We start from the raw sequence: 12206 nt of genomic DNA, 5'->3' as shown, positions 1-12206 counted from the left end.
GCTGAGAAGCAGGTGGGCCACGCCTCAGCCTGGCCCCGGTCAGCCTGCTCAGGGCCTGGGGTTCCCGGACGGGGACTGCTCTGGGGCAGGCCGGCCAGAAGCCCACCAGCGCCCTGGGTCCCTGCTGCCCACTGGCCCCAAAGGCAGGCAGGAAGCAATGGTTAGTTTCCTCATCTTAGCACACAATGAACACAGAAAAGGTTCAACACATCCCGAAGAAAATATTTTGACAAAATAAATATTTTAACCTATAATCAGGTATAATTAGTGCTTATAAGGAATCCCAGCAATAATTTAGTGTAATTAAGTACATACTGTATCTGTGATTTCTAACACTTGTGGAGAGGCTGGTGGCTCGTGAGGGTCTCCCTCTCCTGGGGTGTGGGCACTGGCCAGCTTGCCCGCCAGAGCTCTGCGCCCCCCAAGCAGGTGGCCTGGGGGCTGAGCAGCACCCCCTTAAGGCCACCTGAGCCCCTACTTGCTGTTTGGGCAGGCCTCAAGCAAGCGTCACCTCAGCCTCCAGGTAAAGGCAGCTCCAGGCTGGGAAGGCAGGTGACACTTCCCTGCGTGGGCCAGTGCCCTTCCTGTCAGCTCACAGGGTCCACCGCCACCGGCTGCCCGGGGCTGGCCAGGTCTCTCCGAGCCCTGACTGGAGTTGGGGGGCAGCTCTGAACCACGGGTACAGAGCAGCTGTGCTGGGGTCTCCCCAGGCCGATGCAGGCCTCGGCTTCACTCAGTGCCAGGAGCCTCCTCTCCCCTCACGACCCCGTTCTCATGGGGACTTCCCGTTTCTACAAGGCAGGGAGGCTGGCTCTCCCCTCAGAGGATGCTGGGCTCGGCTGCTGGGGTGCCACGGCTGCCACAGGACCGACCCCCAGGACGCAGCTGCAAAGGTGGGCCCCTGGCCCTCACAGAGACTCGTGTTCCAGACACGCCACAGGGCTAGCGGCTGGACCATCCCAGCCACTTCTCTGTAGCGCAGGTCAAACCAGCTCACTTCAGACATCTGAGCACCCAAGCAGGCCTCAGGGGTCTGCCTGGGAGCCACGTGGAGGAGGTGCAGGCGGACTGAGGTTCAGGGTTGGGGGGAGAGTGGACGGCGTGGCACTGGCGGCCCCGGAGGGCAGGGCTGGAGTCAGGCTGGCTGAGCTCCGATCTCTGAGGAGCAGCTTCCTGCATGTCCTCTGAGGAACCGGAGTGCGACCTCCCCAGCTGGTCCTGCCAGACAGGCCCCCAGCCAGACCCCGGGCCTCCTCTCACGGGGAAGCTGGGGCGTGCGACTGGGCATGGGGTTCTGGGCTGGGTGGCACCTCGCTCTCCGTCAGAGGTAACCAGGCCCGGCCCCGAATGCTTCTCCCAGAGGGAGGCACTGGTAGTGGCCTGTGTCAACGAGCTCCCTGCTCTGGCTGCCAGGTGGGAAGGGCTCACGGCACCAAGGCTCGAGAACACGTGTGGCCTGGACACCTGGGCAGTGCATACTGGGACACCGACCCGGGCCCCAGACCCTCACAGGCTGGCTCGAAGCAGCTGCAACAGTGTTTTTCCTTCTCCTGGGCAACCACAGAACAGGGGTGGGGCAGGCAGGCCCTGGGCTTGCGCTAAGCCTCGAGCGCCTTGCCCACGGCCAGGAGCCACACCGGTGACGGGGGCAGGTGTCGTCAGCCCCTAGCTCTCACCCCAGGCTCTACTAGCCTTCTGGGTCAGCTTGGAGAGAGGATACAAATCGGTGGCCAGGGCGGGGGGGGGGGGGGAGGGCAGGCTGTTGGGATGTGGAGAAAGCTGAGACCCACTCCAAGGGGCAGTACAGGGCCCTTAGTGTCACTCAGGCCCCTCAGACTGGATGTCCAAGGACGGCGCAGAGCCATCTGCTGCTGGGCCCTGGTGGGAGAGGCAGAGGCTACCACGGGCCAGGCCAAAGCCCTGAGCACAGCACGCTCACAAACCCACCGAGCCTTCCCAAGCAGGCAGAGCAACCCCTCCACAGACGGGCGCGTGTGAGGGCAGCGTGTGGTGGGCACGGTGCAGTCTGGGTTACGGTAGTGTATCTCTGCGGAAGCGGACCCGTGTGCCTCGTGACCACCATCTGCGGGCTGCGCGCTGTTCTTGCAACCGCCCTTGGCTCTCCCTCCGCACACCAGGAGCCTGCGGGGACCCCTTGGTCCCAGGCTCAGCTGCAGAGCCGGCTTGGGCAGGGGCCTAGACTAGCAGCTTCGTGGTGGAGAGAGGATCAAGAGGACGAGAGGCCACACACACGGGCACCCACAGAGACTTCTAAAGTGCCGAGCACGCCAAGTGCCACAGAGTGACACGCGTCAGGGAGCAGCATTCCAGGGAGGGAGACCAAGCCCACAGGTGCAGACAAGCCCTTTCTGGAACAGGGGCACAGAAGGGTAGGCCGGTCCAAGGAGACCCGCCGAGGCAGGCAGGGGTGGGGCACATGGGGGAAGGGGCTGGGGTCCGACCCCCTTCTCTGTGGGAGAGAGACCAGAGAAAAGACAGTCCAGGTGTCTCCTCAGGAAATGGTCCCATGGCCTGCTCTTCCAGGGAGGACATCTGGGCACAGGGAGCCTGTGGGCAGGAGGGGCGGGGGCCCCTGGCTGCAGCGGTGCTGTCCCACAACCCAGAGAGCAGGTGGGTAAAGCTGGTCCTGACTAGTGGGAGGCCTGGGAGCAAACACAGGGGCGTTTCCATGGAGACACAGCAGCACAGGACCAAGTGGGGACTGGAGATGGGGGGATGGCCAGTGCCTTGTGTGGACCGGGGGAACAGGAGGTGACCTGCCTTCTGGGGAGCCGAACCGCAGACCAGCTCACAGGGCGAAGAGGGCGTCCTCTGACCGCTCTGGCTTCTTCCGGCCGGAAGGGTTTGAGGCTGGGGCCGGGGCCTCCCCTGGGGGCGAGGGGAGGCTGGGGACCATTTCAGCAGCTTTGGCTCTTTCTTCCAGGAACTTATCAAACTCTGTAATACAAAACCCCGGCAAGGGCCAGGGTAGGGGGTTAGGCCCGCAGCCAGGCTTAAAGGATCCCTCGCAGCCCCCTTCACTTGTCCCAACAGGGCTTGGCCCCGTGTGAGTTCCCACCCTCACTGCCCTGGCCTGGGCTGCCTGCCAGGGAAGGAGGCAGGGAGGGGCAGGGGAGCAGCCAGCCAGAGCCAGGGCTGCTTCTGGGCCCTCTGCGGGCCCTGAAGACCCAGCCTTGAGTCCCTCCTCTGCCACCTCCCAGGCCAGCAGGGAGCCTGGCTTGCAGGGGATGGGGGGGGAGGGGTAGTGACGGTTCCTGCCCCACCTTCTCCAGATCAGCCCTGGGGGCAGGGCAGGGAAAGCCGAAGGGGCAAATTCCTACTTAACCTTGACAGCGAACAGCACCCCAGTAACTCTCATCCAGCATTCGAGGTTCTGCCAGTGGAAGGGGTCTGAGCAGATGGTCTGGGAGAGCAGGGAGGAGGCAGTGCAGAGGAGAATGGGGTGGAGGTGGGACAGGAGGAGCACGGGAGAGGAGGAGGAGGTGAGATGGGAGGTTGAGGGACCATGATGGGACCCGACCCATCATCCACTGGCCCTCTAGAAGTGAGATCACAGGACGCCAGGCCTGAGAAGTGCCCTCTGTGCCCTGTAGACTACATGGCATGTATCTTGCCTCTCTGCGGGATTGAGAATTCCGGGGGAGGGACAAACTGGTTAGGACTGCAGGTCTGGGGGCCATGCTGACCTTGGATGGCAGGCTGGACCTACTCATCACTAGCACTGTGACCTTCCTAAAGTCCTACGTTCTTTCCCCCACTTCCCTCCTCAGCACAGGGCCTGGCTGGGGCAGAGCAGAGAAGCCCCTGGCAGAGGAGGCCAGACCAAGCAAGGATGGGCACCAGAAATTGCTCCAGCACTAGAGGCCCTGAGGCGGTGGGGGTGCCAGCCTGTGCACCCCAAGAGCCCCGGGGCAGGAGGCGGTGACAGAGGGTGGGGAGCTGTAAAGGTGCTGGCCGGTCGTACCTTCACTCGTGACACCCTCCTCCAGGTCATCGCCCTTCTGCGGGAGGAGCAGAGAGCACAGTGTTAGGGCCCCGCCCTGGCGGCATGGCCTAAGCAAAACCTCCAATTTCCCCTTCCCGGAGTTCCCCAAGAGTCAAGTACTGCTTGTCTTATTGGAGACACGGAAACTTGGTTTTTCAAAGAGCAAAAACAACACAAAACCAAACCCTGAAATGGAGTAGTTCTAGGCTTTGATCCTCTAGTAGGGCCAAACAGAAAAAGCGCAGGTTGGTTCTCTGGGTTGAGCTCCAGGCAGGACCACAGCAGGCCGCTGCCCACCCAAGGACACTCTCCCAGAGCAGGGGCCGCAGGGAGGCTCAACCCAAAGCCTGCCCAGGGCCCCCCTCGGGTGGTTCTGGGAACACACTGTCCGCACCAACAGCTGGGAACTGCATGAGGCCTGGAAGGGACAGAGCCACGAAGCCCCGGGCACAGGGCTGACACCAGGCAGCACCTGGCTGCTGAGTGCCGTCCCACCAGAAGCCATGTCCCGCAGCGTCCTGTGGCCCAGATTCTGTCACCTGCTGCCGGTTCCTGAGAAGCCAGGGAAGCTCTGAGAGCTCTTAACAATGCACTGGGTAAGACGTGATTTTGTTTGGAGAACGCAGTGGTCCCTGGGAACTCACTGCACAGTGACAGAGAAGGGAGCCGGACGGGGAAGTGAACAAGGCCTTAGGCTCGGCCAGGAGACCTGTTTTCCTTCCTGGCTCTGCCACGACCTGCTGCTCAGCCTTGTGGGATGGGTCCCTCCCTTTCTGAACCCTGGGGCCCCCCTTGTGAGGTGAGGGCCTTGGTCCTTCCTGCTTTGCTTCTTTCTGTGAGAGGAGCTATTTCTTTTCCAGGCATTTCCTTGGGAAAGAGGTCAGGGAGCATTTTCTTCCTCTCCTGGCATGGCACCTGGGTGTCTGCCTTGCTGGGCAATGAGTGTCTTCAGAAAGCCTGGCCTTGTGGGGAGGTGGCCCCATATGGGGCTGTACCTCAGTGTAAGAGGGGGCCAAGTCAGCAGCCCCCTGCCAGCCAGGCCAACCCCGTGGTTAAAGATGCTCTGTTCTGGGGACAGGGTCCCCTGAAGAGGTAGCAGCTAGGAGCAAGAGATGAGGTGTCTCCAGGACTCAGGGAGAATCTGTCCAGCCCATGCCCTTGGGCAAGCCGCTTCCCCTCCCAGAATGCATTTCATCACCAGCCCCCTGGCCAACAACCCCCACTCGGCCTCCCACACAGCCGCTGCCCGTGGAGTGCGGAGGGAGGGACCAGCCACTGCAGCCCTCCTTTCTCGGGGCCTGCTGCCACTTGCAGATGCGTGATGTCCTCACCTTCCTGTCCTAGCTCTGCGGATAAAGACAATAGTCTCTACGGCAAGGGTTCTTTTAAATCCAAGACACCAGAAGATGCTGGGGGAAGTGGGAATGACAGTAAATTGGAAAACAAAAGCAAAAACAAAACACCCAATTTGTCTCCGCATAATTTCACAGTGAAAAAGAAAAAAAAATTAAAAATAAACCCTACCAAGATCCAAAAAACCCAAAGCAAAAACCCCAAAGCAAAAAAATAAATAAATAAAAAATTAAAAAAACAAAAACAAAAAAGAAACCAAAAAAGCCCCAAGCACACACACACAGCTGCTACAGAAAAGTAACTGGGGGCAAGTGTGTGTTCCGGAGCCGGCCGGAGCCCCGCCTGCCGCGGCCCCAGGGGTGGCCGGGGTTCACGGGCTGCGCTCGGAGCAGGTGTCCCAGCGCGGCCACAGCCCTGGATGGGCAGGGGGGCAGGTGAGCTGAGTGCCAGCCTCCTCCGCCACCCTGTGGGGCAGCAGCCCGTGGGCCCGGGCCCGTCGTCAGAAGCGCTCTGCCTCGCCACAGCCCGCACGCGAAAGAGAAAAGTCAAGTCTCACCAGGTCCGTCCTGAGCCACACTTCAATGTCGTCCATGACCGAGGGCTGCGCAACGGGGATCTATGGAGGCAGCAAGCGGCGGGTCGGGCAGCCCCACAGCCAGGCGAGGGGAGACAGAACACCGAACAAAGGAAATCGTCAACAGCAACCCCCAAATGAAACCAAAACGTACACAGAGCAAAAAAACGCATTGGCACAGCAGGCGCGGGCAACGCAAGGCAGCCACATGTGAAACGGCAGGTGAGGGAAGCGATGAGGTGGCCAGTTCGAAGCAGCAGGGCTGACCGGCAGGTACGGGGGGGGGGGTACGAATCGGTACGCATTCTTGAAATGGATAACTTTTTGACTACTCTCAGCCCAGGGCTGCAAAGCCCCTTCTCAGTCTCAGGAATGCGCTGGTCCTGCAAGCTGGTTTTGAACTTGAGCTCATCAGGTTAGGACCCTTGGAAAGTCCTGCCTACCTGTGGTCGGGCCTCACCCCTGGGGGCAACCAGAGGAGACAGCAGGGCCCCCCCTCCAATGCCACTGGAGAGGCCAGGTGGCAGTCGGCCTGGAACAAGGGTGCAGGTGGTCAGGCGGGCACTGAAAGTGTTTCGGACTGTGTCCCGGTGCGTCTCTGAGTGGGAAGAGGGGAGCGCTGGGGCCTGGGGAGGGCCTGGCAGACAGCAGGCAAGCCCATCTTGCCACCAACAGAAACGGGCATAAGCTAGAGCTTTGATGACCAAAGGGACGGCGGGGCTTTAGTTGGCTTTGTGTCTCTTCAGGGGAGAATCACGAAGCGGCCCTGGAAGGCGGTAGCTCCTTTAGTCTTACCCCGTCTTCCAGCTCTCAATGGCTGGCTGGGCTTTGGGAACCAAAGAAAAGGAGTTTGGGGAGAGGACGGAGAACTTGGGAGCAGTCGTCGGGGGGATAAGTGGGTCCCGAGCCAACGAAGCCATGCCTCATGGGTGCCTAAGCCATTTCCATGCCTGGCCCACCCATGCCAAGGCCTGCGGGGGCAGAGGGGGGAATGATTCTGAAATCCGCATTCGGCAAGAACGCAGTAGTGGCTCACAAGTCCACTGTTTCCAGAAAATTCGCTAGCACTGTGTCTATAGCTGGTTTCCCCCAGCGTCACAATCTAGGGTAAGAGTACAGTTAAAATAAGCAATGAGAGGAGTGCTTTAGTGTTTGCCAAATCTAAAAAATAACATGACCTTAACAAAGGAAAAGAACAAAGATTTCCCTGCCCTGATGGGGACAAGCTGCTCCTGGAGGCGGAAACCTGCTGCTGACGGGGTTTGGGGTGTGAGGAAAAGCGAGGACTCCTAAGCCTGCCCAAGCGCACTGTGCGGGGGTCTGCGATTCCGCAGGAGCGCTGCGCGTACACGCAGCTGGCGAGGCTGGCAGCCCCCTTGCTCCAGGCACCTGGAGAAGCTTCTAGTGTATCCGGCCTAACTACAGACCCAGCGTGGGCAGCCCACAGGCACCTTTGTAAAGGTGCAAGCTCAACTGTGGTAAGATTAGGAAGATTCTATCTACGTTGTCATTTTCTTTGGACTTCCTGAGAACTTAACGTTGCAATGAGAAAAATGCCGGGCGCGGATGTGCTAACGGCACCCAAGGCAGCACCCTCCGCCCCCATCAAAAAGAAAGCAGTAGGGCACGCAGGGCACGACCTGCTAATTTCATGCTCGCTGGCAGGACTTCTGTCCTGACATGTTCCTGGGACAGGAGATGCCAATTTCCATTATCTTGATGCTTCTATAAGAATGTCTGGCCTCTGGGACGATGCGTGCCACGCCAAGTTCTCAGAAACGAGAAAAGTTAGCGGCATCTCCAAACAGAAAATAGGCCCAACCAGAGCTGTTGGGAGTGTGCGCTGGGCTTTTTTATACCTACCCAGCTTTAGTCTTTCAAGGAGAAACGGAAGTTCGAGGGGCAGAGCTTTCCAACGTGTGGCAGGAGCTTCAGAAAAAGCCATGAAGGGGTCACGGGCCTTAAACCTTCAGATTTGGCTTATAATATTTTTGTTCCTGTTCCAAAGTCAGCCCCTCGAGGCTGGGTGTCACGCTCCAGTTTTCTTCTTTGAGGATTAATCTCGAAAGCCAGCACACTCAGAAAATAAACATTGACATTTGAGAAACTCCTCACCCCCTCAAAAAAAAAAAAAATTTCCCGAAAGATGGATCACAGGAACACTTTTCTTCCTTCTCTTAGATGTCGCCAAATAAATAGCGTGCTTATGGAAGCACACTCTCCAGGCGAACCCCTGGGAGCCAGGGCCCTGGGCAGTGGGTTGCTCGGGCTGGGCTGGCCAGATCACTTTTCGAGCTGATCACTTTTCGAGCTAATCGCTTTTCTCTGGACTTGCTTCTTCGCTTGGGAGCCCTGGAGCCTCTGCTACCCTAAGAAGCCTCAGGGATTCGGGTGAAGAGTCAGAGGAGGAATGGAGACGGGACTTGGCCAGTTCTTGGCCTCAGTTTCCTTATCTGTGAAATAGGGTGATGGCTAGGTCAGATTTAGTTTTCACCATTCAGGACTCCGAACCCCTTAACTCCCAGGTCAGAGTTTCTGTTTCCTAATTCTGAAACAGTAATATCATACACAGCTGGCATCAACTCCTTCCAGTAGGAAAGGCACTTGGCTTCAGGGTGGGAATCTCCGTGCAGCTAGGGGGAAAGCTAACAGTAAAGCTTATATAACACAGGGCAAGGGTTGACTTGCTTGTGGTTGGACACAATCCCTCAGCTATATAAACCTCCCGCCCTGATAAGTCTATGCCTGGAGTATTCCACCAGGGTAAAGTTCCTTCTAATAATGCGGGTGCTACCAGACACAGACTAAATACGCACGCTGCTCTCCAAACAGGAACTGCAGAAAGGGAGGGAGGGGAAAAGCTCCCCCGTCCACGCCGACGGAAGGGAAAGGAGAGGCCTTGGCCAAGGAAGAGGGCAATGGACTCTGTCACTGCCCCGTGGCTTTGGGCACGTCATCAGGCCCCTGGGAGGCCTCAGTGTTCTCATCCATCAAATGAGGACTGTCCCAGCTGATCCCTAAGAGACTGTGGCCTTGGCCACACCATAGTTTTAGCATCTTCTTGGGCAATGACCCAAAGCTGAAGGCTGGTCCAAGGGTCTGAAGAGGAGGGTGTTGGGGGAGGGGGGACAGAAAGAAAAAGATGTGAAGACAAAAACAAAGGAAGCTGGCATGGGACCACCCTCCTATACAGACCAGCGCCCACGGGGCTGGCTCAGCTGAGAAGGTGGGGAGACATGCCCGGCCCATCTTCAGAGTCTGAAGAGAAACTGGCGTGTTAAGTGCCAGAAATGGCAGATTTCGACGTGGATGTTGGGGGAGCTGTCCGCTGTCCCTCGCTGGGCTCCAGGTGGGGGAGAGGTGGCGCCGCTGGCCCCGCCACAGCCAGCGATCTTTGTGGCTTCTGGCCTGCTGCATCTGAGGGTCCTCCAGCCTGAGCAGGGCACCCCATCGCTCCCAGGCCCAAACCTGGGCTTTGGCAACGGCGCACTCCTTACTGCCGCTCTTGTGGGGGGCTTACATTCGTTCTTCTCAGGGTGTCTTCCTGGGTACACCCTGCATACAGAGCGGCCGGGGGGAGAGGGGGCACAGTGCACCAGCAGGCTTCGGGCAGGCTAGCTCACGATGCCTCCCAGGGTTCTCTTCGATGCGTAACGAATCTGGGATTGTTAACTGTGGTGTTGGTAATCTAGACACCCAGAGTCTCAGGAGACCGAGCCCCAACTCCACAAGGAAGCCCATAAGTCTGACTTACGATGCCAAAAGGAACAATTTCTGAAAAGTTCAGATGTGTTCTTTCTAGAGAACTGTGAAATCCTCCCTACAATGCGTCCCACTGCCACCCAAACATGAGGAACAATCTAGAAGCCCTGCAGTCTCACTTGATAGTACAAAAAGTTTCCAAGTAAAGAATTTGTACTTGGGGGTTTTGGAAAGACTCAGGGTTTCTACACTATGGGAAATAAGGCAAAGCAATTAACGCACGTTATTTAAAAGGAAAAAAACAAAAACAAAAACTGCAGTCAGGCAGGTAAGATACCGGGTTAGCTGTTAGTTGGGCTTGTTTCTGGGAAGTTGGAGACTGGAGCTCTAGCGGGGGACAGGGCGGAGGAGGGGAGCTCTGTGTGGACACAGGCAGGTGCCGCTGCCCCCTGCCAAGACCACACTCAGGGTAGTTTGTATGGGCAGTATCCTTTTTTGCAGGATTATTCAGCACAAGGACACACGGCTGGATCCTCCCAATTTGGAACTAGCGTGCACATGGTCTCCAGGAGCCCGGCTCTAAGGCCACCCACACAGGTGGACCTGAGCCCCAGCTTGTCCCTGAAGAAGTAAATGAGGGGTCCAGGCAGCCTATGTCTCTAAGAACGGCTGCAGGGTCTAGTGCAGACACAGTAGCATGGCGAGCCTGCTGCGGTGACCCGAGTGTGGCTGTGCAAAGGTCCCTAGTTCCAAGCTGGGGTGGCAGGCAGACACTCCCACCCCTCGGTTCTGATGGCCACACCTTGCTCAGGCGGGTGACCCCCACTGTGCTGCCTACGGTCTTGGACATGCTGGCCACAGCCTGGCACAGTTCCCAGGGCACGGTTACGTGTTCTCCCCGGTGTGTGCGCCTAGTGTCTGCCCTGCTCCACCCCGGAGGCTGACGCTTCACTGTTTTTATCATATCTCCTTCTGCGCATCCTCTCCTGCTGTGACCCTACCACACACGCACGCACAGACCTTTGGTCTCGATGTCAGAGGTGCTCGCTGAGGGCTGTGGCTTCGTTAGGAATGAAATCATCACTCCAAGGCAAGTAGCCTGGAACGAGGTCACCCTCTCTCTCTGTACCAGACTCAGGGCCACCTGATCAGATGAGGCAGGACAGGCTCACTCAGGTCTCTATGGCAGAACAGCTCTACCTCATGAGAACTGTGTTTATGACATTAAAACTCCCCCGGCTTAAAAACTAATGATGTACTAGATATTGGCTACTGAATTTAAATAAAAATAAAAAATTTAAAAACCCAAACCCTCCTCTGGCTTTGTCTTGTTTGAACTCTGTTCCTATCATGTTTGTGTGTTTCTTGAAGATGTCTCAACTTCTTCTGGGGGACGTAGCGGACACAAATAACTCCATTACAAAAACCCATCAGCCTAGGACTGCCAAATTCATAGGCTGGAGGGGGCTTCTCCAACCCATCTTTTGAGTCTGTTCTCTTAGAAATGTCCTCTCCGAAGCAAAAGCCACAGGAACTTGTGCTCAATCCTGGAAAAGTGAATACTGCCAAGAGCTCCAGAGACAGTAAAAGGAGGGAAGGAGCCCTCCCCTCACTCCCGCAAATGTCCCAGACCCTTAAGGCCCCAGGGCATGGACCTCAGCAGAAAACCAGAGAAGGTGTTTCTGGGGCTGGAAGTCTGTGGAGACTGCACAGACGCAGAAGGGGAAAATTTGGGACCCAGTCAGAAGGAGAGAATGGCCTTGTACTGTCTGACTCACAAGGGCTCAGCAGGTGACACGGGTAAGCGCTGGGGTGGACAGGGGGCTCGGCTCAGCTGGTGACTTCTCACCATTCCTTGGGTTATGAGCCAGCTGTCTATGGGCTCCAGGTCAGAGTCCCCACCTTTACCTCTCTTCTGGGCCGAGGACAGAAAAGTCCCAGAAAGAAAAGTCACAGGAAGACCCAGGATAAAGAAAGCAACAGTGTATCATGGAAACGGAAAAGCCACTGTTCAGAGTTGATCTGTTGTCATGTAAGGAGATGTGACCGGTTGCCCCCCCGCCCCCCTCCAGCACGTTCCCCCTTACCTGCCTGAAAAAGAGAAGAGAAGTTTAGTAGCCGAGAATCCCAACAGGGTACCATGTACTCATGCCAACTACTCCTGTACACTTGGAAAATCTCCGAGAGGTCACAGAACATTGACCATGACTGCTTCTCCTCAGCAGTGCTCTCGGGGTTGGCAAAAGGACCAGCTTTCGTGAAATCATTTCTACTTGTTTTCTAACATTTCTGCCTTTTTCCTCCTTCTCAGTTACCTGTGTATTCTTTTCCAAACTCTTAACCCTTAACGCTGAATCTGGGTATATAAAGTTACGACTTTGGATTTGGTTGCACTGTGGAAGTGTGGCTATGCAATTTTCTCCCCTTTCCTGTGTTCTCCATTTCTCCTTTGGCCCGCTTTTCATTTCCAGGTCAGCACAGTTTAGGATATGGAACAACAGAAGCTGAAATCCTGGCCCGAGGATGCATGTGGGTCAGTGTGTGTGCACACGCATATACCAAGACACAGAG

The 12206-nt window shown here is 57.1% G+C and overlaps 1 protein-coding gene across 10 annotated transcripts in view; it reads right to left on the bottom strand.

Moving 5' to 3' along the window:
- Window positions 1-2579: 2579 nt before the first annotated feature.
- TOM1L2 (target of myb1 like 2 membrane trafficking protein) overlaps window positions 2580-12206 on the bottom strand; it is a 111089-nt gene continuing 101462 nt past the window's right edge. For 5 of the 10 annotated variants that reach the window (XM_045778270.2, XM_045778278.2, XM_087867690.1 and 2 more), the window contains 4 exons: window positions 11485-11550; window positions 5916-5975; window positions 3986-4022; window positions 2580-2958 (listed from right to left, as the gene is read on the bottom strand). In XM_045778270.2, the coding sequence (XP_045634226.1) occupies window positions 2810-2958; window positions 3986-4022; window positions 5916-5975; window positions 11485-11550 (312 nt within the window). In that variant the 3' untranslated portion in view covers window positions 2580-2809. Of the gene's footprint in view, window positions 2959-3985; window positions 4023-5915; window positions 5976-10655; window positions 10780-11413; window positions 11551-12206 lie in introns of all 10 variants that reach the window. The other 5 variants (XM_045778271.2, XR_015726800.1, XM_045778275.2 and 2 more) reach the window with 5 other exon arrangements.

The sequence above is a fragment of the Ursus americanus genome, chromosome 14 (assembly GCF_024610735.1).
Source record: "Ursus americanus isolate L20-20 chromosome 14, mUrsAme1.1.p, whole genome shotgun sequence".
NCBI classification, from domain to species: domain Eukaryota; kingdom Metazoa; phylum Chordata; class Mammalia; order Carnivora; family Ursidae; genus Ursus; species Ursus americanus.
Note: the sequence above shows the minus strand (reverse complement) of the source record. Positions and strands in the feature narration are given on the sequence as shown.